Source organism: Cyprinodon tularosa, unplaced genomic scaffold (assembly GCF_016077235.1).
Source record: "Cyprinodon tularosa strain WSP-4 unplaced genomic scaffold, ASM1607723v1 ctg196, whole genome shotgun sequence".
Taxonomy (NCBI): domain Eukaryota; kingdom Metazoa; phylum Chordata; class Actinopteri; order Cyprinodontiformes; family Cyprinodontidae; genus Cyprinodon; species Cyprinodon tularosa.
The window spans coordinates 128,213-153,581 of record NW_024038715.1 but is presented as its reverse complement, the minus strand read 5'-3'; the positions used below and the strand labels follow the sequence as shown (position 1 = coordinate 153,581).

Below are 25,369 nucleotides of genomic sequence, written 5' to 3'. Positions count from 1 at the left end.
TAACGTTTCTTTATTTAAAAGCATTACAACCTTTAACTATGATCAATTTCAAAAATGTTTTGGCTCATAAAATACCATAATGTAGGGCATAAACCTGAAATGTAAAGGAGATTTTATCATCTCAAAAAAAATATATATATATTTTTTTTTTTTAACAAACAAACAGGATACCTTGCTATTTCCTGTTGAATACAATTACAACTCAAAGTATTTCAGGATATGACTCTTCCAGAGAGAGGGAAACGTTTGCCTATTTCTCTTTGCAAAGCAGCTCAGTCAAAGTTGATTGTGTTTGCAAACATGATTTTGACTTTTTTTTTTTTTTTTTTTTTTTTTTTACAAATTTGCAAATCAGTTTAGGCCTGGACTTTAACTAGGCCATTCTATCAAATGGATAGGTTATGCTATATTATTCCGTTGTAGCTCTGCCAGCAAGTTTAGACTTGGACTCAACTTTATTTATCCCTTGGGATTACTCCTTCAAGGAAATTCTGGCCATTAAAGATAAAAAAATACAACAGACAATATAAAAAAAGACTCTATATAGTACCAACAAAACATTAAAAAAATGAAAAAAAAAGTTGTAGTGTCCTGGAATATGTTTCCCTTAGATATAAAAAAAAATTTTGCACAGTAGAGAGCTAAGGGAAGAACACACAGTGGTTGACTGAGATTATTAACTGTCCTAACTAACTGATTATTAGTGTCACTGTCCTGGGTGATGGACCTCCTCAAAACATTTTCTGTCCTATATTTCTAACTCCTGTATTTCCATTAACTGATCATCCTACACTGCCTTCACTATAAGTTATGTAGGGAGCAGAAAGGTAGCAGGTTTAAGATAATTTGGAGTTTACTTTTTTTTTAAATCACATAAGGACAAAAGGACCAAACCAGAGCACCTTTTCTGCTTTCTGTGTCCCCTGCATGACCCCTGCAAACTTTAAATTCAACTTTTTTAACTGAAAAGGAGTAGCCTGCATAAGTTAAACAATGGTAAAGATTTAAAATGCAGTTTATCTTTGTTTACACATCTTTCTGTCCAGTAAGATTGTTCATATCACTAAAGTTTAAGCAGAATGGCCATACTTTACAGCAAAGCTGTTCATCTGGAAAATAACACTGATTGAATAAGATGCCACAAAGAAGGAAAGTGAGCAAACAAACAGCTCAGACTACGGTTTCCCAATTCCTACAGCATGTGAACACCGTGCACAGCTTTAACTGGTTGTTCAATGCGTGAAGCATCATGCATGTACAGCAAAGAGCGATGCATTATCAGCTTAGAGATTCAACGGGAACTCGTTCAAAGCATCGCTGAGATTTCTTCACAGTTGTCAGGTTTTAGTAAAAGCGCCGCACAGACAACAACCAACAGACCTTACCTTACTGTGCGCGTTGGACGCACCGGGTAGGCTGGGACGCATAGGAAGAAACAACGGCTTTCTTTCTTTCTTATTTTCGGGACAAAACTGATCAGCTTCTGAACTAAACAGCCAGCCGGGGTGAAGACAAGTCAGGCCGAACGGTGTATTGAGAAGCAGCGGTTGGATTCAGCCAGCAAACAGTAAAAGTTGGGTCTGGACTCCGTCTGGTCTCTGGCTGGAATGAACTCAAAGGCTGCCTCAGCCTGGAGCCCGTTTTAGGAGCGTGACGTCACGCCCCTGCTCTCCATTGTGCTCCATTCATTGTTAAAGGAGCATTCCGCCAAAAATAAATGATTTTCACTGAGACAGAAAGGTTTATTATTTAACCCTGCAAATTTTGGCAGGATGGGTGATTTTAGACAGGGGCCACCAGGGGCCAGTGACCCTGTAGAACTGGTTATGGCCTGTATGGCAGTAGGATACAGTGTTATGTCCTAACTGCTTTTACAAATTTTAAGTTCTTTACGCATTCAAATATCTTGACCCTTTATAGGGCACTCAGTGAAATCCTTTGAAAATCCACCTTTCAAGCCAATAGTGTTACTGGAATCCAGAACAAGACCTTATTACCTTTGTAATATTTTGATGGCAAAAATAAATGTCAATTTTAAAAGAAGAAACGTCAACTTCCCTGAATATGTTAAGAAAAAAATAAGATTCATGAAAAACAATCTGAGTGTGAAAGAAACACTTGTTTTGGTACTTAGGGGCATTAATGCTGATACTGGCACTTACATTTTTTTAGTTTATAAACCTAAATATAATTGTTAACCAGGCTTATTAAGTTTTTAACTTTTCAATTAGCTTTTTACCTTTTTTTCTTGACTTTTTAACTTTTTACAATTTTTTCTTGACTTTCAAGGGCTCATTTAATTGGTCAAATCCTAAAATAAGATTAAAAGCACTGTATCAGTATCTTTGCTGAATGGCTGGATATAGATCTTTTTTCCTCTAGACCTCACTGATGGCAGAGGGGACTCCATTTGTAAGGGGTATGCAAGTGATCAGAAATGATAGCTTGCCCTATAAAGGGTTAAACACAGTTGAATCAGAAATCTATTCTATTCTAAGATACAAACATGCATTCCCGTTTAAAAGTATTCTAACTTTTCTTTATTTAAAAGCATTACAGTACAACCTTTAACTATGATGAATTACAAAAACGTCTTGTTTCATAGAATACCACAATGTAGGGCATAAACCTGAAAAGTAAAGATTTTTTATCATCTTAAATTTTTTTTTTTTTTAAATAAACAAACAAACACGCAGACAGGATACTTTGCTATACAATTACATCTCAAAGTTTGTCAGGATATGACTCTTCCAGAGAGAGGGAAACATTTGCCTATTTCTCCTTGCAAAGCAGCTCAGACATAATACCAAATCATCTTTATATGATAATATGCTTTGGCACAGAAGCTTTAAATAATTGGTCATAAATGTCGTTTTGTTTAATTTTTAATTTCATAGCTTAATAATGATTTTAAAAATTAAGGCATTCATTTAGCTTCAGCTGTGGGCTGGGAACCAAGCGCTGTGATTGGATTTTTGGCTCTTTTGTTATTTTAAAATAATGAACTGTTTCCCTGTACTTTTTGTTGTATTCCTTTGCCTCCATAAGAAAAAATTGCAAAAGAAAAAAGACCCACCCAGGCCCCTGTGGTGAAATTGGTCTAGAACCACCACTTCTATGTAGCTATAGCCAAAAGCATAACTATCTGTGTATTTCCTGTCCTGTCAAGCCGTGGGTTCTCCACAATCAAACAATGGGTGACTAGATCAGTTATTATGCTGTCTTCTTATAGGGATGGTGAGCAGGGTGGAAGTGGGAGATATGGGATGCAATGAAATGAATTAAAGCAAAGATAAACAAAGTCTCAATTTATACATTTTAATTTGAAGCATTTCTTTTGCTTTATTGAATTCCAATTAGCTGTAAAACTTATTTATGCTGAACAGTACAAAAACAAAAGCAGGTCAAATGATACATGCAGGATAAAATAATGAATGAAAAACATTAAAAAGAAAGAAAATTATTAATTAATGTCAGAGATTAATCATTTGGGGCAGGTAAATTTCATCACGGTTTAATTTAACCAAGTTAGGAATAGAAGATTTCATTCTCTTGAGAAAAAGTGGATTCTCAACATTTGTTGCAAGGTGCTTGCCTAGAATGAAGGAATAAATAAGATAAATTATGTCCAATCTGATTATTTCTTTATAGGTTAGACTGTTATCTTTTTATTGACTGGCCTCAATTTGATTTGATCAACTTCCTTTCAGTTGTGCTCTTTGCTTTTAGATTACATCTGACTTAAAACTAACTGAAAAAATGTCACCACGTTTGAAATTCTTTATTTTCATGTAAAATTCCCTGAGATTGTTTTTACAGTAATTTCTCCATAAAAAAACATTCTATTATTAATTAATTATCTTAATTCTTTGATCACAAAGTGATACCTGCCCAAATGAGCCTTGAGAAAGAAGATAAATTATATTGATTTAGCTTTGCAGCGCTCCATGTCTGAACATGTAAGTCTAAAACTTTGCCCTTCGAACATATCTTTATGAATTAAACCCAATGTGTTGACACACAAGTGCAATGGAACTTAATAATGCAAGCACAAACGTGTTTGTCAGCAAAGGGTATGTGGAAAGATGAGATAATGTTTCCTTGGTTACTCATTATCTAAATATTACAACAAAAATAACACCAGAGAACACGGGAGAAATATAACAAATGTCTGTAAACGGTGTGTGGTTGACTTTTAACCTATTTTACAATTTGTATATAAAAAATAAGCTAAACACTTTCTTGTTAAAATTAGTAAAAGTCTATGTCAGACTGAAACACCGTTTCTCACTCTTTGTTCATCTTTTTTGGGATCAGTTTCAATGTAAACCTTGACTCAATAACCACATTAATTTCAGTAAGTTATGCAAACTGCCAAACTAAAACTAAATAGAAAGCTTTTGAGAAAGCAGTTCGACATCGCCATCTAGTGGAAGTACATCTTAACACTATTATTTAACTTTAGGTTGAGTGGCTTTTTATGCTTTTATTATGAAGTTAGGTTTATTTTTCCCTGCTCATTTATGTTGCCCTGACAACAAATGTTTGTAAAGAAAAATAGAGGAAAAATGCGGTGTATTATGTCTAAGCATTGAGTAAACATAGTTTTGATACAGCAAATACAGTAATACCTTGAAATTAGGGGAAATTACTTAATTTTTTCACCTTATTGTACCCAACACATTAAAGCGTTTTATAGATTTTTTTCATGTAGACCAACACAAAATATATTGTTTTTTAAGTTTTTAAAAAACTAAAAGTTGTAAAACTAATAATCCCTAAAAAAATGCTGTGGAACACACCACCTTAGGAGTCACAGAGAGATAAGGTTTCGAAGTGTTTTGTTTTTAATAGCATGACAACCTTAAAATGTTTCAAAGAACTCTGCCCAATTCATTATTTCAATGATAAATTGCCTGTACTTTTTTTTTTTACTCAAGTCAGGAGAATGACCAGAGCCCAGCATGCACACATCACTCACACACTGATGGTGGCAAGCTACATTGTAGCCACAGCTGCCATTGGGCTCACTGATAGAAGCTAGGCTGCTGAACAGTGGCTGAACAGTCACCCTAACCCACCATCAAGGCAATGCAGGTGAAGTGTCTTGCCAGAGGACACAACGACACTGAAAGCTGGAGCTTGAACCGACAACCCTCCATTTCCAGGGCAGTCTCCTGCATCCAAGACTGCCTTGCCCTAGATTTTATTTAAAACTAGAAAGCTTGACACAACTTCAAATGAAACAAGACTTGACCATTAAGCCATCCGGCTGAACTAACAGGCTTGGTCATGAGTGCAAGTCAATTTGATTCAGTTTATTTACATAGCGAAAATTCACAACACATGTCATCTCAAGGCACTTTACTATTCAACCAGATCATACTGTCAAGTTGATTCAAAGTTTTCTATCTAAGGAAAACTGGTGAATGTATTAACTCATTCACTCGAAGACAGTCCCTCACACTAAGCATCCTTGTAGTGACAGTGGAGAGGAAAAACTCCTTTTTAACAGGAAGAAAATCTGGGGAACTGCAGACATCCACAGCTCAGGGCTGAGACGGGTGAAGCAAGTCTGCTTTCTAGTATCAGGAATTTATCAGTGGTTGAGAAGAAGTCTCTGGAGTTAAATTGGGATCAAATGTTTTGTTAATTTGAAATAAGACATTTTAGTTTAAAAACAAAGAAAATTAAATTAAATACTGGAAGTTTTGTATGCAAGATGAAAAACACAACCATGCATTAAAAAAGTAAATGGTCCATGTTTTTACAGATTAAATAAAATATTGATTTGATTTTTTTGTTCCATTTTTTTTTTTTTTTGAAAATTAAAGCTAATTTTTTTTTTTTACAGCTTTAGATTACAGTGTGCAGTAGTTTTCTATAAAATATGCAGTCATCAAATCCTTAATGTGTGAGTGGGTATATTATACTACTCACATATACGACATATAGAACAGATAAACACCAACATATAGGTTCACATTTGTTCACATTCACTATAACCAGATGTAATACCACTTTAATAACCTTTACTATTTATCTATTTAACAAACCCGAAACCGCCCTTTATCTGCCACCACTTTACTGTACATAAGGTGCTGTATATCTTGGAATCTCCTCAATTGAGGAGGGAGTGGCGGCCTAGTGGTTAGGGCATTTCGCTTGGAATCCAGAGCTTCTGAGCTCAAGCCCCACTCTCGCATACTGCTACTCTGGTCCCTGACCAAGACCCTTATCCCCACGCTGCTCCCCGGCCACCACACAATGGCAGCCACCTGCTTCCCAAGGGGATGGGCTAAATGCAGAGAGTAAATTTTTTTCCTTGTACTTTTGATAGTGGGGAAAAGGAAAAGTATGTATAAGTCATAAGATATCTATCTATCTGTCTATCTATCTATCTATCTATCTATCTATCTATCTATCTATCTATCTATCTATCTATCTATCTATCTATCTATCTATCTATCTATCTATCTATCTATCTATCTATATATATATATATATATATATATATATATATATATATATATATATATATATATATATATATATATATATATGTACATCCAGATTTGCATTGAATATATAATGCAGGTCCAGCAGATTCTGCATCAGATTTTTCCCCACCGCCATCAGACTGCTGAACTGTTCTATTCTATTCTATTCTATTCTATTCTATTCTATTCTATTCTATTCTATTCTATTCTAATCTACTCTATCTATCCTATTCTATTCTACTCTATTTTAATCTACTCTATTCTATTCTAATCTACTCTATCTATTCTATTCTATTTTGATAACAAAGAATAAAGGTTTATGTAAGTTTCGAAAGAGTTATCATGCTCAAGATATTAATCCTCTGTTGTGTTTTTTTGCGTTAAGCGGATATTTTAAAATTTTCTTTTAAAAGTTCTATCATATCTTATGCCACTAAAACTCTACACGCTTTATATTTGATGCAGCAAAAACAAAAAAAAACATTAACCAAACTGAATAGAGCCACTTTAAATTGCACCGTTACAGCTGAACGATCTAAAGAAACCGCAAATTGCTGACGAAACCGGAAATGGTGACAGGAATCTGTTTCGCTCCGGAAGTGACTCTTTGCTCCATCGAACAATTTCCTGGGACGGACGCTTTCACCCCCGAACCAAAACAAAAACAGCCCTGTCAGTAGCTCCTCTGTCTGCTCAGACAGTTTCTGCTGCCTCACAATGCCGCTGAAACCATGTTTTATCTACAGCATCGGGGCGTCTTCTTTGCTCATGCTGATCATCGGCATCGCTTTAGTTTTATCCAACGTGTTTCCAAATCTTATGCAGTCGCTGGTTAAAACGGTAAGCTGATTATTTGTTAGCTCAACATTTTATTATTCTGAATGTATCTCTTTATTCCACCATTTGTTTTGAGCTGAGGAGGTTCATTAGACTATTCATGTGCTGCGTTTATATAATTAATCCACATTTGGAGTTGTTGCAGCTAATGCTGCGTTATAGCTACATGTATTAAACACTTTGTGTCCTAATTTTGATTAGGGAAAATATTCATGTTAAAAATGGAGGATAGCTGCAACGTCATGAACAAGCTAAACATTTATATACAGTTAAACAGTTATTCCCTTTGCAATCATAATTAAATGCTCACCTCTGCAGAATAAAAGGATAATTTCACAGTTTCTTTGTCATGTGATGGGAGACAATTCATCATGTGCAAATGATTCAACCTTGATCATTCGAGGTCAGATGCTTTAACCCTTATTTAACCTTTTGTCCCCTTTAGGAAGTAGTCCTGAGAAATGGGACAGATGCTTTTGAGGCTTGGCTAGATCCTCCTGCTCCAGTCTACATGCAGTTTTACTTCTTCAATCTGACAAACCCAGAGGAGGTGCTGAAGGGGGAGAGGCCAGCTGTGATGGAGATTGGGCCATACACATATAGGTGAGAGGCCAGCTGCAGAACAGTGATGGGTTGCTGCACATTTAGGGGTGAAAGTAAAGGATATAGCAGAAAGCATCGCCTGCTAAGGCTGGTTGTGATATAGGAATCCAAATTTGGAAATAAAAGGTGAAATGCATTATTTAAAATAAGGATCAAGGAAAAATGGGGAGAAAGGATCAAATGAAGACTGTTTTACAGAATATAAAGAAGCTAAAGGGAGAACTCAAAGGGACAGAATACAGAAAATAAATAGTAGATTGGGTTTTGAACCTAAAGATTTTAATTCAACATTTTATTTCATATGTGAACATGAAACAAGAATTTGTGAATTCTGTGGAAACGGCAGAGCGTATGATTATATCTGTATGCATAAGAGAAAGAACACAATTAATAAGGAGTTTTGAACAGGTAAAAAGAGCAGACTATTTTAAGGAAAAGTACTTATGATATAAGCTTTTTGTTCTTGGTAACTGGATTACTTTAAATGTAATTGTTTTGTCTTTTCTCAAGCATGTTTGTCCTGGTCCCCACCCTTTATTGGGCTTTGGTGGTAATTCACCCTATTGTTTGCCCGCCACCATTAAAACCAAAAAGAAGAACAGAACCGCTTATTTTGTTTTTGTTTCTTTTTCTTTTAACAGACTAAGCAGCTCAGGGCACAAACAATTCTACAGGTGGTTGCAGTTAGGCCTCAGGGCAAACGTACCAATTCCTTGATGAGAAATGAATGGTGGAACTAAACTGTTTTCCAAAGTGCAACTGGGTTACTAGAAAGGAAAATAAAAATCCACCTGACTGTTTGGTCTTAAAAGATATCTTTTATAAGCAAGGAAGCTTATATTTACTTCAACTTTTTTGATATAACTTTCTAGGGCTGAAACAAATATTTTGATTGATCATGATTTAGTTATTGATTTAGTAATTGATTAATCGTAAACTGGAGTATAGAGACTCTAAAACACGCCTTTAGCTGACAGAGCAACACACTTAGAGCAGTAATTACATTTAAACTGCAAAGAAATATATAAATATTTAGTATTTAGAATTTTTTTGTTTTAATTGTCCATTAATATCCTCTTCCCAGAGCTCCTGCAGTGGAAAAGTTTTAGTTTCACTTGTTTTAATTCTGTAAAAAAATCTATTTTAAGGATCCTTTTGCTATTGGATTAAAATTAGTTGCAGCCCTATAATAATCACTATGATTCGGGGGCATTAAAAGAAAATTTCAAATCCTTTTATATCGAGAATAGTTTTAAAAACACTTAGCATTTCCTTCCAATTTATACCTATGTAAAAGTTTGTGAATAAGTGCAATTATTAAATGCTTCCATACGGTTATGTAAGTACAGATTGTTGCAGAAAGCTAAGAAAGTTAAGATAATACTATTACATTAGAGGCTAATAAATAGAATATTAAAAGAAAGATCCATTAAAAAAATGGCAGAAACAGCGGGAATATGAGATAAAAGGAAGATGTTTTTGAGAAATATTATACAACCATTGCTGCATAGCCCAGATGGCATTTTTAAATGACCAGCCATAACATCTGTGAGAAAATCATCAGTTAACAGTTATTTCATCCAGTACCTGCAGCTCTACAGTACTTTTAATGATTTTAAAAGTGCAAATTCAAATTGAAATAAATGTACAAGAAATTATTTGAGTGTAAAAATAATTTGATTATAATAGTTCTTGTTTTTCTTTAATTTGAACTACAAGCTGTATATTATTGTCTAATTTTCCCCTGGCACAGAGAACACCGGCCCATGGAGGAGGTGGTCTTCCAGAGTAATGGGACTAGAGTTGCAGCCGTCAACCCTAAAACCTACTTTTTTGAGCGCAACATGTCCAGAGGTCCCGAAAGTGACCTCATCAGAACAGTTAACATCCCTGCTATGGTGAGCGAAAGAATAAGAAGCTATTTTATTTCTTCAGTAATTCAGTTACATATAAGTTTCTCTAGTTTATGTAACTTTTTCTCTTTTTAAATAAGAGCAAAATATCAACTTTTGATTAAAAAAATTACAGGTTAAAAAGAAAAAGGAAATGTTTAGCAGATTTTATTTAACTGTAAAAAAACTTTAAAACCTTTTTGGTTTTTAGTCAAAAGACGAATATATCTTTATTAAAAGAGCTTAAATATTGTTGAATGTACACAATAACTTATGTTTAAGCATGCTTCATGGGGCTGTTATAGTAACTGATTCCATACAATTCATGATTCTCAGAGCTTTGAAATTAAATAAAATCTTATTATTTTAGCTGTTGTTGAGCTTTTTAGAAGTTTTTTTTATATCAAATGAACAAACATGTTTTAATAAGCAATTAATAGTTCGATATGTTTTCAATATTTAAGATAAAAGAAGATTTTATGGGTTTTACAAACCTCCTGTTATTTTACTTCTGCTGAAAAAGATGATTCACCTGCATTTTTCTCCCTTATAGACAGTAATGGAAAGATTTAAGGATAATAAGGTTGCAGCCAACTTGATCTCTGCCTACATGCTCTCCCAAGAAATTGGCCTGTTCACCACCCACACTGTGGCGGAGCTACTGTGGGGATATGAAGACGGCCTGCTTAAAGCCCTCAAAGTGGTTGATCCTAATCTGGATGACAATTTTGGACTTTTCTATAAAAACAATGGTTCAGACGATGGAGAATATTTGTTCTTTACTGGCCAGCAGAACTATAAGGACTTTGCAAGAGTGGACACATGGAATGGGAAAAGGTAGATGCCTTTTTTTGTTTTGTATCTCAGTAAAGTAATCTACTCCCTCAGGTTTCGATAAACCCAGAATCAGTATCTATTATTTTTAGAGCACTTTGTGTAATCCCCCCCCCCCCATTGTCTCTATTGTTAATCCGTCACTAATTTTGTAGACTGTTTTAAATGAAATGGGTCATATGAGTGACTTGCATCAGCAGTTTGCTAATTTTGCGTCTAGTACTGTTTTTGTGGTTAACTAATTCTGCAAAGATCTCAAAGGTTAAACCATTTTCACTGCCCTCTCAGCAGCCATGCTATGGCATGTTAAATACTTGATGGTAATTTGAATTCTTAACAAAGTTCCAAAAAGCCCAAATCATCACAATTCTCAACCATCCTTTATGCTTCACAATGGCTTAAGTAGCTAAAGAGATTAGGTTTGGATATGTTTACGCTTCCTTTCCAGAGTTCTCAGTAATTATACGATACTTTTTCTGTGTTTACTATTTTAGTTGTGAAGCTCAGGCAGTCTCATTGCATATAAAACTGTTTCCGATTACAAAATAAAACAATTGTAATTGTTTGGATTGTGGATGCAGCTCGTTGGACTGGTGGACGTCGGATGAGTGCAATATGATCAACGGAACCAACGGAGCTTCTTTCCACCCAATCATCAGTAAAAACGAAGTGCTCTACATGTTCTCCTCTGACCTGTGCAGGTAAGCTGCTGCCACGGCAAGCATGGATCTTAGAATATAAAACAGTTTTGTGTTGTGAAGAAAAAAGCTATGTGTGACTGTGCAAAACCAGGCATTTTAATAAGTAACTTCTGCTATCCCTTCCGACCCATTTTGCTGATGCAGCATATCTCTACCTTCTGACCCAATTGTTGGCTAAAGACGTTTAGTGAACATTTCACTCTTTTCACCCTAAGCTTTATCTGCAACATTATCCTGATGTAGAGATTGGATAAAGGACACTACTGTTGCTTGAATTGTTTTTGAAGTAACTGAAAATCAGTGCTACATAAAGCATCTATGTAACCTCTCTTTTCCAGTAAATAGACAAATATGAGGAAGTTCAGTATACAGGCCTTCTACCTGCTTAGCCTGATTATAAAATGAACAAGTGCCAAGATAATGTGAACCTTTGAACGCTAACTGTAAGAGCTGTTTTGTTTTGCGGTAAGCCGATTTACTGGAAGCCCAAATAAACTCATTCGGTCCTCTGTGCTACAGCTTTAAACAATTATCTCTGCCTCCAAAGAATACTCGGCATGTGATTCTGTTTTAAAGGTCTTTGTATGCAGTCTACACCGATGATATGATTGTAAAGGGGATCCCTGGCTATCGCTTTGCCCCCCCCTTCGAAGTTTTTGCCAATCTGACCGTGAACCCGGCCAACACGGGCTTCTGTGTGCCGGCCGGTAACTGCCTCGGCTCAGGCCTGCTCAATGTCAGCATGTGTAAACAAGGTGGGAAATGAGGGGGTTAATATTTTGGCCTTGGTGGTTAATGAAATTGCCCTAACGATGATCTGCTTGCATATTTGTATCTTGCTGGTGCTTAGGAGCTCCCATCATCATGTCCTCACCACACTTCTACCAGGCTGATGAGAAATTTGTGAAGGACGTGTTTGGCATGAGGCCTAAGAAGGAGGAGCATCAGACTGCCATTGATATCAATCCAGTAAGATTTAACCTAATTTCATTGAATTTAAATAAATTAAAGGAGCAATAAATTAGAGATTTACTGCATAATTCACCTTAATATTCTCATTTATTAACCAAGATGGAAGTAATTATTCCCTGTAAACAAACGATCCTCTCCATCAGCAGCGTCACAGTGAGGTTTTTCTTCTTTTAAACCTAGAGGCACATTCCAGAACGATTTGGATGCATGGTGTGTTGCCCTTATTTATTTCCTGGTACTTGAACCAATCATAGGAGAGTTCCAAAGGTTTACAAAACAGAGCGAAGCATTTGGTATTTTATGTTGGCAAAAGAGCAGCAGCCTGCGAGCAAGGATGCCAGAAATAGAAGCAGAGCACAGATTGTCTCAACAGTACAGTACCTTCAGCATCATTTGTGTTTGGTGGGTTGCTCCGATTTGAATGCTTAGTTATCATTATTGATTATTGTTCCTTTGATTCCTTAACATATTTAATTATCATGTTAATTGATTTGTAACGTCTGCAGCACAATATGATCCCACTAGGTGGTGAAATATCTCATTTTTAACCGCTGCTAGTCTGTGGTGAGCCTGGAGACAGACGTACTAGGTACTGAAATCTTCCAACGATAAGCTTTGACAGCTGATATCATCTTTTCACTCTATAATAACCTGATTGATCTCGGCATGGATAATTGATAAGTGGCAGATGGATTAACAACAGTAAGCACCTGTAATCTCATCAATGTGCAGCTTTAGTGTATATTCCTTTAAAACAACTTAAATAGAGCTAATTTTCTTTGCCTTAAAGTGTAATGTGTTTTATTTTTCTCTTTTTCTGACATTTTATTTGTTAGAAGGAAATTATTTTTACAGACAAAGGCAAAGTTCTGCAAACATTTTTTTTGTTGCAAAGCTAGTAAAGGACATTTCCAAACAGTCCTTGAAATAGAAGCCTTGACTTCTAAAAATAGAAGCGTGACCCTTTCAAAAAGTATGAACTTTTATCTGTTTACACAATCATACTATGTTGTAATAATTGTCCAATGTTAACCTGAACCTTAAGCCTGTCATAGCTTCCTTTTTCAATCAGCTTTTTAAGGGTTGCAACAAGGATTTCATTTTTGCATTGCTGCACTGGTGCTAAGCTTTCAGATCTGCCAAAATAAAAAGTGCATTATCATCCAAAGGAAACCTGCAACCAACAGTGACGTAAGCTTTTATAGCGTTAAGTGTATGTTTGAACCCTGTAAACCAATTATGGTTTACCTCCATCCTGTTTTCCTGTAGTCTACTTGTTGCCATGGAAGATCTCTGAGACTTTGCAAAGACCTATGATCAATGTGCAACCGTCTTCAGATCTGTGCAGATGCTTTTTCTATAAGGAAATGCACAGTTGAGTGTGTTGCAGCTTAACACGTAGGGTGGTTGACATTTAATCAGAATGGTGCTGGTTTGAGTTTCAACTTATTTTTACCAGTTGGCTATGTAGCTGTACTGTCTTCTTCTATTCTGATCTCATCGGCTGCATTTATGGCGTTTTGTAAGGAATATAATGCAACCTATTGTAGTCCTACTTATAGCTGTGCTATAACCAAAATTAAAACAGCTGTAAATATAATTTGATTTATTATACGGATTAAAATTGTATGTCTTAAAGACTCTTCTTGTGCTATTAAAGCCTGACATTGACCTTATAATTTAGAGTAACATTATTCTTCTTTAAATGGTAGTAGTTGGTTTAAATAGTCAATATTAATGTAATTAGGCTTAAATGTTTAGATGTTAAGCTGGAAGAGTTCTGACAGAAAAATTTATAAAAGACCAGAAATCTATTGAAACTAGATTTTTAAGATAAGGATAAATATGGAAAAAGAAAGTTGTATGGAAAAAAAACATCCGTCGAGAGTAAACAATTCTTGTCCCATTTGCATTTAAGTTGTATCCATCTTTTTTTTTGCTTCCATTCATTTGTTAATGTGTCTGTCAATCCATCATCTGTTGTTTAATTTTAGACATATCTGAAACAAACAATGGGGTAACTTGTGTGTTTATTGGTTAAATATTAATGGAAGAGAGGAATGTGATTCTAAAAAATATTTTTTTGAATTTTGATCTAAAATTCCATCTCAAACCTTGCAGGTGAATTAAGACACACAGACGAGATACAAGGCTGTCTTCATTGTGCTAACAGGTTTTGGTTTTGTTTTCTGCAGCTTACTGGGATCATCCTACGAGCCGCCAAACGCCTCCAGATCAACGTCTATGTGGAGAAAATTCCAGACTTCAGGTAATCAGCTCACTTCCTTAAGCTGTCGCTTGTCACGCATTAGCTCACTGGAAGTTGAGCTGACAGGTTGTTACTCACAAATCTTACTGTGGCAATTGGCCTTAAATGAAAGCAACAACTGAATGATTATTCATAACTGGGAGGGGCTGTCTGCCAGTAAAAAAATAAAAAATTTTCCATCATCCCTCTGTTAAGGACCTTTGGAAGGAACCTTTCTCAGTTGTTTGTGCATGTATGACATCTGACTTTCCTTCTTTCTTGTCATTCTTACTGCTTAAGCTATCTCCAAAATACAAAGGACTAACACCAGCTTGGTGTTTTGTTTTTTGTTTGTGCATCATAAGGAGAAGTTTCATATAGATTTTATTTTAAGAGATAGGGAAAAAGTTCACCTTTTAATACAATTTAAAAGAGAAAAGAAGGGCTTACGTTTGCAATGTAAAGCTCTTTGGTTTTCTTGTTTGTATTTCGGTTACACTAGCTTCTGTGGTATATGTTCATAGAATCACAAAAAGTCTGTCCTGAAAAGAACCTTTTAGTTTTAGGTCACTGTCCTTACCTTACTTTGGGTAAAAGGTTGGGTAAACCAAAGCAATGTTTTTAGCCCAGCTGTCTGGCCACTGGTTTATTTTGGCAGACATTTTTACATCTTTTTAATCTTGCTCCCTGTTTCTTTAGTTTCAACATTTTGAATGAAATTAACAGAATGAAATTATCCTAATGTCCTTATGGTTTTTATTATTTTTGTGATTAGATGCCCAGCTTTAACTCATGGTCTAAAGCAGCCAAGAAACTGTCAATAGAAAAAAGACGTTGTGTAATCTTGGTGGATTTACACCAACAGACCAGCTCAGAATTTTTAATATTAGCTCTGCATGCGCTTTCTATTATCAGGTCAGTTATAATAGACATCTATAACCATCTGATGGGCCAACTATAATCCCACTGCGGGCCAGATGTGGCTCAGAGGCCTGAATGTATTTTTATCCTTCTTTCTATCCAATATATATTTTTTGCACTTTTACTTTTCCTCCTTCTTTCATACCTGGAAACATGCTGACTTGCATAACTTCATTAGTTCCCTGTTTAGTTGATGCACATGCATGCAATGACTAAACAAAATTCAACTGATTTTGTTTAGTCATTGCATGACTGAAGGCACATGATCAGAGGTACGTGAAACACCTCATACCTCTGATCACTTGGTTGTTAAGATAAATATTCAAAATTCTTAAGTTTTTATATATTTATCTTAATATTTTCTGATTTCTGTAAGTGAAAAAAAAACTTCAAAAACATGCGTAGCATTATTTTAAAGTTGTTTATTTTCGAGGATTAAAATGAATGCATGAATCATAGACAACATGTTATAAGAAAGCTTGGCTGCTTCTGATCACTGCCGCCTGCAGGGCTTGCTAACAGAAGTGTTTTGGGGACACAGTCATTGGCAGACAAGGGAGTATGCATTAAAATATCTTTAGTTTAACCTGACTTCTCTCCTCTTATTAGAAATATTGAATCTCCATATATGAACTCAAATTGTAAACTAATTTAACTTCCATATTCTGATGTTTTAATTGTTTGACAGCCTTTGCCTCTTTGTTGCATTTTGACTTAATGGATTATTTTTTTTTTTACTTTTTTCTCCTTAAAACATGGAAGCTAAATCGGCTTATATTGTAAAATATGTAAACATAACTATCTTTGGACATTATTGCAGTCAGAAACAAGAAACATTGGCTCTTTTTTTGGTTTCCTTTCAGGCAAACAGAGAATGTGCCGACAGTGATCCTCCCTGTGGTGTATCTTAATGAGGTAAAAACTAATCAAATTTGATTCATACTAATTTCAGGCAATATTCAAAGTAAACGACCTCTATTTTCTAGTTTTCGTTTGTTTTGTTGCTTTTCAGTTTTATTTACATTTTTTCTTGTTTTTTGCTTAATTGTTAATATTAGTCTTACATATAATATTAATGGTGTTATCAGTGTAATTTGTGATGGGATTTATTAAAGAAATTAAATGTTAACTGGATTTTTTCACTTTTTTATTCCATAGAATAATCAAATATAAAAAAAGTTGCTAGTGTGATTATTACTTCAATAATTTAACTTCTGTTAAGGCCAACGTGAGGTAACTAAATTTAAATTTAATTTTAAGGTTAACTTGCTACAAGGTAAAGTAGTGATGAAAGAATAAACTTTAACAATTAAACAGTAATCTCTTTAGGTCAGAAAATATTTATTTTTAATTTACAACCAGATGAGCAAACTTTAAAGCAATGCTGTGTTACAGTTAGCCACCAGGTGGCACTTGACCTGTAACTTCCAGGTTTAACCCCCATTAGCTCATTTGCAACATTGCAGTGTTGCCAATCAAACAGTCACACTTTATGTTTTGGGAAATGAAAGCAGAAACTTTAAGACTAGCAGATTGAGAGGTCATGTAGTTACTTAAAGACACCGTCACATTCACAGCTCTAGGCAAGGCAAGGCAAATTTATTTGTATAGCACAATTCAGTACAAAGACAATGCAAAGTGCTTTACATGATTAAAATAAAAGAAAATAAAACTGAATCAAAGCAAGTAGGAAAAAAAATAAAATAAAAATGCAGAAACAAAAAAGAACATTAAAAACATTTGGACTAAAGAAAATAAAAAAGTTGAACTAATGATGTTCCAGTTGAACTGTTTAACAGTCGAATGCAATCCTAAACAAATGTGTTTTTAGTCTTGATTTAAAGGAACTCAGGCTTCTGCACTTTTTACAGTTTTCTGGAAGTTTGTTCCACATAAGTGGAGCATAGGAACTAAATGCTGCTTCTCCATCTGGTTCTAGGTATGCAGAGCAGGCTGGACCCAGAAGACCTGAGTGGTCTGGAGGGTTCATACACTGATAGCAAGTCTGTGATGTATTTAGGTGCTACGCCATTCAGACCTTTATAGACTAACAGAAGTATTTTAAAGTTTATTCTCTGAGATACAGGGAGCCAGTATAAGGACTTTAGAACAGGTGCTCTACTTTCTTAGTCTTAGTGAAAACACGGGCTCTAGATTATATCCTTTTAGTGTAGTTAGCTCTTGTGTTAAAGGGGAGCTCAGACTGCTGTAAAGATCCACTAATTCAGCATCCATTCTGTCACATTACTCATTTAGCTATGGATCTGACCCTCTAATGTTACAAAAGGATGTATCTGAGAAGAGAATTGGCACCAGGTGCTGTATATTGACCTGAAAAATAATTTAATAAATCTCAAATTAAGCTACTACTGGGGTCAAAAGGTTAAACTGTTGCTTTAAAGAATTTAAACCTCATTAGTACCCATTAAAAAAATTTGAGTTATCTGTTTTTTATACATCTTGACAAAAATGTAATATTTTAATTTAGGTTATTTTTAATTTTGAGTTGACTTAAAATTGCTTTTTGCTTTATGTAAAGTTAACTGTATTTATTGAATTAGTTATATGGATTATTTATGTATTGTTAGTGGAACTGTAAAGCTTTCTGTTGATTTCCTTTACCTGACCTCCAGAGCGTTCTTATTGACGATGCATCAGCCAAGAAGCTGCAGGTGATTGCTGTTCAGAAGAACGTCGTGGAGAACATTCCCTTCATGCTGATTGGAGTGGGCATCATCCTGGGAGGAATCTTTATGTTTTTGATGTGTCGACAGAAACTCCCAGAGGTGGGCATGCACCACAGAACGATCACGAAAGGGAACATCACATGAGCTAACACACTGGCTTTTGTTTTCCTTATTTACATGAAAGAATAGATTATTAATTTGGAAAAGGTAATCCTGTTTCAGTAGGTCCTGCTCACACTTGAGTATATGTTGTTATGCAGATATTTGTATCTCAGATTTTAATTAATTTAAAACATTTAATTTCCACATTTAAACATTTAACTGAGGACCAAATAAAGTTTTTCAATGAAGTTAAGCTAATTTGGAAATAATGAACAAATGGTATTCAGAAAATGTTGACTAAGTATTTTTTTTTATGTTAAAATGTGTTGTTTGCTAATAAACACTGTAATGTTTGCTGTTTTTCAGAGCTCTGCAGCAGAACGTCAGCCCTTGCTCTCATCCTAGCACTAAACAAAATATGTGATGAGAAGAGTGGTGTTGCCAAAAACGCCATTTTTTTTTTAATCTGGAGGTCACCACTCATAACCTATGCGTTTTCTTTTTAATATTTTAATTCAAAGGCTTCGGGAAACCTATGCGTCTGTAACGAGCATTTAAGTTTGCTGTATTGTTGCTGACATTTCATTTTTTTTTATAAGTCTTACCTTTTTAACAACTAAATATGGGATTTTCAATGAAACCAAGTACAATCTTAAAGTATTAAAGCTAATTGTAATTCTTTAGTTAAAAAATAAAAACAAACTGACATTGCTGATCTCTACGTAAAATATGCTTTAAGCTGTGCATGAAACTGTTACCTTCATGTCTCTACTAATCAACTCACTCCTATACCTTTTTTTTTAGGGAAAAGAAAATCTGTTTTAAGGTTTTGTGTACAAAAAGGATATGCAAATACAATGACCATTGAAATAATGTTTAATGGTGTATGTATGGTTTGTATAGACTAAATGTTTTTATTTGAGAGAGCCTCAAAGGGTATTTATAGTTTACTCAATGACTATTTGATGATTGGATCTGCGAGTTTCTTGCCTTTTAGAGTTGTAATGTAATGGGGATTCAGTTGTTTGAAAACAATGGCATTCTACATAACTTGATCCTGACAAAGGCCCAATCCCAATGTTCTCTCTACTTACAACCACTAGCCTTTATTCACTACTACTAGCCCACACCCACTACTATTACAACTTTGAATTGAAGCCACAAGGCATAGGGCTTTGTAGGAATTGGGACACCCCTCGTTACATGTTTCGTGTTCGGGTAACTAAGCAACTGCGTATTTACATATGCACATGCGGAAGATACGTCCAACCATGAGAGAGCGGAAAAAAAGTTTTTTAATAAAATGGAAGATAAAAAATAAAAAATCAAATAATGTTGACTAAGGATCAAGTGGGAAACGCTCTTAAGAGGTTTGTGAGTAGCTTTTAAAAAAGCTGTTTTAAATTAGTCTTAGAAGAACTGTTTCATCATCCTACTTCCAATGCAAACACCCGTTAACTGCCGCATCTCAACCCCTCTGGTGCGTTGTCTGCCCAGCGGGCTTCTCCGATCTACCACTCTCCTCCACGATTTCCCGCTGTTGTTCCTTAGCTCCAGAGGGGCGCACGGCTGGCCACCTCGTATTGGTTCTAGTCTTCTCTCTGCCAGTGATCTCGCACTGATTTCCTGTTACTCCTGCCTTAGCTCAAGCATGCCGTCTTATCTTCCCTCTGTTGTCTGGGAGAATCTGTTGAACCCAGGGATGCCGACAGCTTTGTTTGGCTTTTAAAAGTAAAAAAAAAAAATTGTCGCTCCGTAGAATCTCTTTACTCCCTGTTGAGCTGTCCCTTGCCAGCATTTGAGATCCCTCGCTCTGAAGGGCTAGATTCATTCACCCTACGTACCCCTCTTATGTCCACTACCCCTACATGCCAAGAGGAGTTGGGACATCCCTACCCTCAAAGGAACACAAAACATTTAGAAGTAGGGTGAAAAGTAGGGATATGGGGCTGAAATGGGACTGGCCTAAAGTATATGACATAACACATAAACAGTATTGCTTCCTAAGGATTAAGGGATAGGTTTTACCTGCTGTGACGGTTTTTGTAGGAACAGAAAACAAAAAATGTTTTTTTTTTTTTTTTACCTGCCCAATTCAACACTTCTTTTTTGTTTTTGTTTTAATGATGCTTCTGGATATTGCTAAAAAGGAGTGTGCATTGAGTTTTATGGATGTGTCATAACATGCATTTTAGTTTGTTTTTTTTCTATTAGGAAATGTAAGGCCCCGTCCACACGAAGTCAAAACGAAACGCTGATATTTTCCAAAACGTTTGCTGTAAAGACGGAGACGTAAAATAAATGTGAGCGTCCACACGAATGCATGAAAACGCTGCAAAATGTATGCCAGGCCTGTAAGTGGCGCTGTGGTGCCAAAGCAAAAATAAGCGACGAAATGTTGGGCATGCGCACTAATATTAATACATGGTTGCCCTGCGGGTCCATTTTCGTGGTTAAGTCAAATTCAGGTGCTGAACTATGTCGTCGATATTGCTCTGTTCTTCCTGGAGATATTCCAGAAGAAGAAGATTCTGTTGTAAGCCCGACAGCAGGGTGAGTAGCATTAGCAGCAACGGCGCCATTGTTGTTGTGATACTGTGTCGCGCATGCGTGTTTAGAGGCGACGCTATGACGCATGCGTGTAAAAAAAAAATATGCGGTTAGAGCGTAAAGATGGAAACGCGAAAACGGCGTTGTGAAATCTTCCCACTCTGAAGGCTGAATTAAAAAAAAGATCGTTTACAGACCCCCGAAACGCCGGTTTCGTGTGGATGAGAGGCTGGTTTGGTGAAAAATTTGTGTGGACGGGGCCTAAGTTGCTTGAGAAAATAACTGTTGTCCAGCTGGGTTGAGGTTTTAAAAGTGGCTTATTTGCCAAAAGACAGCTTGGTCCATTTTAACACTGCCCACAACAAAATTATTGTGCACTTTTCTGATATAAGTTAGACCATTTACTGTTACCTGACAAATACTGTTGATGTTTCTTGCTTTGTCAAGGGTCTTTACACCACTACTTAATGGTCTAAACATAATGTGTAATCAATGCTAAAATTCACAGAAATGGTTCCATTTGTATTGCTCACTTTGTCTTGTCATCTGTCACAACCAATAAATTATGTGTGATTCAAACATTATTTACTTTGTTTTTACCTAAATCCCAACTGTTTGTTCAATTAGTGAGAATAAGGTAACAACCTGGATGATATAGTCATTAGAGATAATTAGAGGCGAACTTGATTAGATGTCTTAAGAACCTTGTATAAGCTGTTGGATACTGACGTTTTAGGTTACTTTTGTATTCAAATGGATAGCTGTGTTATTTGTTACTGATAAAAGGAAATTGACTTTCTTTTTTAATTAAGCTAGGATTATGTTGAAAAGCTCAATTAAACTATATACATTCATAAATCAGTCAGTCTATTAAATCTATTTTAGGGATAAATTATTTGACTTATCATTGAACAATCATTATTTTAAATGTGAAGAAGCAAAGCTATCTTTCTCCTATCTTTAAAAATGCTCAAAAGTTTATTAAAATAAAAAAGGTTTGCCAAGATTGAACCATCACTTTCCCATATCAGAAGTGCAGCTGTAGAACAAAGAGATTACCTACTTGATCCAGCAGGATCAGGCTGTTGGCTTTCACAAAGAACCCACAAAATCCCTTGAAGGCTTCCCACACTCCCATCTCTTGGCTTTATTGGTTGAGAAATATAGGCACAAACAGCCTTTAGTCCAGCTGTAGGATCACGCAGTGGATGTTGATTAAAATTTCACATCAAAAAATGCTTAAAGAAAAATAATTGATGGACGATGGATTCATTCCATATGTTAAGAAAAACAGAAAATCTATTCAGGAGTTTCACAAAGGCGGTTATCCAAATCAATCTAAACAAAATGAACTTCTTAAATCAGATGTGAAAAAAACATTTGTGATTATTGTTATTTTCTTGCCTTTGTCAGAAAACAGCTCTGCCCAGCTTTGAGCAGGGTCATCTAACCAGGCGATCATAAGCAGAGTTTGGATGATTATACAGCTAATACAGAAAATACTTTCTTATAATTATATTCGATCTTTAGACATAAGCGAGAGAATGTTACCCTCAATGCTGAATATGAAGTTTTGATAACATCTGTGGTCCTTAAAAGATACTCATAAAGTACTTTGAGAGAAGCTGTTTTTTTTTTTACAGTTTGCACACTGCATTCTGTGTTGCTGTGTGTTTGCAGTTTTCTCATACTTCTTTCATCCATGTTAAGCTAAGCTAACATAACTATTTAAAAGTATCTATACATTTTACAGAACATCCACTTATCAGAACCTGTACGACGCCTTCAATGATACCTCTGACGTGGACCTGTCCTACATTACCAGATTAAAGTGTACTTTGGATACCTCCAGATAAACCTTGACTTTGGCTGTCATTATAAAACTGATAAGTACTCAGCAAGAGATTTCCAACCCTGATTTTGACTCAGGCAATTGGTTCTGCCAAACATCCACCTTTACAGTGACAGATGTATTGAATGAATTAGAGGTTAACTCCTCCCCAACCAAATGAAGGCCTTTAATACAAGGAGCGAGGAACCGCACAGCAAGCCTGGATAAGAGTATCTACAAGCTTCACCTGAAAACAGCATGAGGACGCTTCAGGAAAAGATCATTATCCTCTCTGTTTTTCTATCCCTTATATGTCTGACTCAGGTTAGTTGAGACCATTTTTACAGTTTTTAAGTTATAAATTAACAATTTGTAACCTGTATCAATAAAAAAAAAATTCTGAAGGGTCTAATATTTACTTTTGCAGGTCAATGCACTACCTGTTCCTGACGACTGGAATGGCTTGATCCAGAGGACAAAACGATCACTGCTGTGGCGTTGGAACAGTATGAAACCTGTTGGAGCGAGCTGCAGAGATCCTTCAGAGTGTGGTACGAAACACTGCAGGTAAAACTGAATTCTTTCATTCATGAATTCTCTACTGCAATAGGTTTTGTTTTCATGGCATCTGATCATCCAGAATGTGTTGATATACCTGTTCCACTTCCACCTGTTTTTAAAACTCATTTTACCTGAAAAAAATATTATTTCTGCCATTTAAGCATCTCTGCGTGATCAGATTTGTGTAAAGCTTGAATTACTTGTTCACATGCATTTTGCATGGTGCAATCAGAATCCTAATGCTGTAATTAAGTCTGTCCTTATCTTTGCAGGAGAAACAAATGTTCCTTTTGACACTCCATCTCTGCAAAAGAACCAGAAACACAACTCTGAAACAAATGGACCAAACTGTGTGAAATTTCCCTTCTACTGAAAGATTTGAGGGATTCCTTTTTTTTATTTTTTCAATACCCTTTATGCCCCTCTGGAGGAACTTTAGCCACAGAAAGAAAAACAAAGCTGTAAAACCATCTTCCACGTGTCAGCCTCATCACTGGACAAGTTGTGTAATCTGAATGTATGTTTGATAAGAAAATACAAACGTTCTTCCACAGTCTGTGAGCTCTGAGTTCATTGGTACATGTTAGTCTGATGTATTTATTTGTACTTTTTGTAACATTGTAAATATTCAAATACACTCTACTTTTTTCAAGAGCTTGTATTGCCCATATCTTCTTTGCCTTTCAATTTTACAGCATTGTAAAATATCCCTCACATCTCTTACCGCCTTTAAATGGAAAAGAACATGCAAATTGTTCTTTGGTATACATATAGTTTTTATTTGTTGATCTGTTTGACAGTTTCTTTTTAGGCAACCAAATATGGTCGTCATCTAAATGCATTTGCAGTTTTTACATAAAAATCTATTTTGCTCATGAATCCCTCTGTAATACAAACTGAACTCGTCTCGTAAATATTCACACAATGTTTGCATAAATAAATGTGCATTAAAGTTGCCCATATGTGAGAAAATAACTTAGAAACTCAAACTATCATTTGAAAATGAGTGACGGTCAGAATCTATCTTAGATCAAACAGAACAAACCTCACAAGCAACATTTGTCTTTGCTAGTAGTTTGAAGGGAGCGGGAGATCGACAGGCGGATTGGTGCAGCGTCTGCCGTGAAGCGGGCGCTGTACCGGTCCGTCGTGGTGAAGAGAGAGCTGAGTCAAAAAGCGAAGCTCTCGATTTACCGATCGATCTACGTTCCTACCCTCATCTATGGTCATGAACTCTGGGTCATGACCGAAAGAACGAGATCGCGGATACAAGCGGCCGAAATGGGTCTCCTCCGTAGGGTGGCTGAGCTCTCCCTTAGAGATAGGGTGATAAGCTCGGTCATCCGGGAGGTACTCGGAGTAGAGCCGCTGCTCCTCCACGTCGAGAGGAGCCAGTTGAGGTGGCTCGGGCATCTGGTCAGGATGCCTCCTGGACGCCTCCCTGGTGAGGTGTTCCGGGCACGTCCCACCGGGAGGAGGCCCCGGGGAAGACCCAGGATACGCTGGAGAGACTATGTTTCTCGGCTGGCCTGGGAACGCCTTGGGGTTCCTCCTGAAGTGCTGGAAGAAGTGGCTGGGGAGAGGGAAGTCTGGGCCTCCCTTCTTAAGCTGCTGCCCCTGCGACCCGACCCCGGATAAGCGGAGGAAGATGGATGGATGGATGGATAATAGTTTGAACAACTCTTCTGCTTATACCATATTTAAAACATTTCAATTTCGTGGCATATTACAAGAACTGAAAATGTATCAATATCAAAGACATTTCATACACTCACTGATCATGTTATTTGATGTCTCTTTTGGCTTCAGAACTGTCTTTATTCTTTGTGCGATTGATTAAAGTAGGACGGTGATTCTTGGTAGAGTTGCTGCAGGGGTCAGCTACATTAAAAGCAATGTAGACATAATACACAAAGTATTGTAATATACATTTTTTTTAAGGAAAACATAAAGAGAAGACTTACATAGAAGGGTCATCGTAGTAAAGATACATTCAGAGAGTTTGTTTGACGGACATGGATACTTGGAAGCAGTGGTGTATAGATACTGCAGTTAAAAAACACTCTGGTAAAAGTTGAAATATCAACTCTTTCCTCAAGTAAAAGTGAAAAGGTATGTGCTCCAAAAACT

General features: G+C 36.0%; 3 protein-coding genes across 5 annotated transcripts in view; 2 read left to right on the top strand and 1 right to left on the bottom strand.

The window, feature by feature from the left end:
• The window catches only part of rai14 (retinoic acid induced 14), a 53,788-nt gene extending 52,163 nt beyond the window's left edge, over positions 1 to 1,625 (bottom strand). For all 3 annotated transcript variants that reach the window (XM_038283635.1, XM_038283638.1, XM_038283636.1), the window contains exon 1: positions 1,386 to 1,625. The gene's annotated coding sequence lies outside the window, so the exon portion shown is untranslated. The remainder of the gene's footprint in view (positions 1 to 1,385) is intronic.
• Positions 1,626 to 7,110: 5,485 nt separating this feature from the next.
• scarb2c (scavenger receptor class B, member 2c) lies at positions 7,111 to 20,356 on the top strand. Its single transcript, XM_038283650.1, has 11 exons — positions 7,111 to 7,340; positions 7,783 to 7,940; positions 9,694 to 9,838; positions 10,386 to 10,669; positions 11,248 to 11,367; positions 11,944 to 12,122; positions 12,218 to 12,336; positions 14,535 to 14,608; positions 16,372 to 16,423; positions 18,142 to 18,294; positions 18,664 to 20,356. Exons 1-11 carry the CDS (start codon positions 7,218 to 7,220, stop codon positions 18,700 to 18,702), a joined length of 1,446 nt encoding a protein of 481 aa, XP_038139578.1. The 5' UTR covers positions 7,111 to 7,217; the 3' UTR covers positions 18,703 to 20,356.
• A 2,415-nt stretch (positions 20,357 to 22,771) lies between these two features.
• Positions 22,772 to 23,893, top strand: LOC119782622 (liver-expressed antimicrobial peptide 2). Its single transcript, XM_038283651.1, has 3 exons — positions 22,772 to 23,002; positions 23,106 to 23,245; positions 23,512 to 23,893. The coding sequence occupies exons 1-3, from the start codon at positions 22,937 to 22,939 to the stop codon at positions 23,531 to 23,533; spliced, it is 228 nt and encodes a 75-aa protein (XP_038139579.1). The 5' UTR covers positions 22,772 to 22,936; the 3' UTR covers positions 23,534 to 23,893.
• The last annotated feature ends 1,476 nt before the right edge of the window (positions 23,894 to 25,369 follow it).

Excerpts from the sequence above, each read along its gene's own strand:
- LOC119782622 (XM_038283651.1), top strand. The coding sequence starts at position 22,937 with ATGAGGACGCTTCAGGAAAAGATCATTATCCTCTCTGTTTTTCTATCC. Across the intron at positions 23,003-23,105 it reads CCCTTATATGTCTGACTCAG|GTCAATGCACTACCTGTTCC; the intron begins GTTAGTTGAGAC and ends TTACTTTTGCAG. Across the intron at positions 23,246-23,511 it reads TGTGGTACGAAACACTGCAG|GAGAAACAAATGTTCCTTTT; the intron begins GTAAAACTGAAT and ends TTATCTTTGCAG.
- scarb2c (XM_038283650.1), top strand. The coding sequence starts at position 7,218 with ATGCCGCTGAAACCATGTTTTATCTACAGCATCGGGGCGTCTTCTTTG. Across the intron at positions 7,941-9,693 it reads ATTGGGCCATACACATATAG|AGAACACCGGCCCATGGAGG; the intron begins GTGAGAGGCCAG and ends CCCCTGGCACAG. Across the intron at positions 16,424-18,141 it reads CTGTGGTGTATCTTAATGAG|AGCGTTCTTATTGACGATGC; the intron begins GTAAAAACTAAT and ends CCTGACCTCCAG.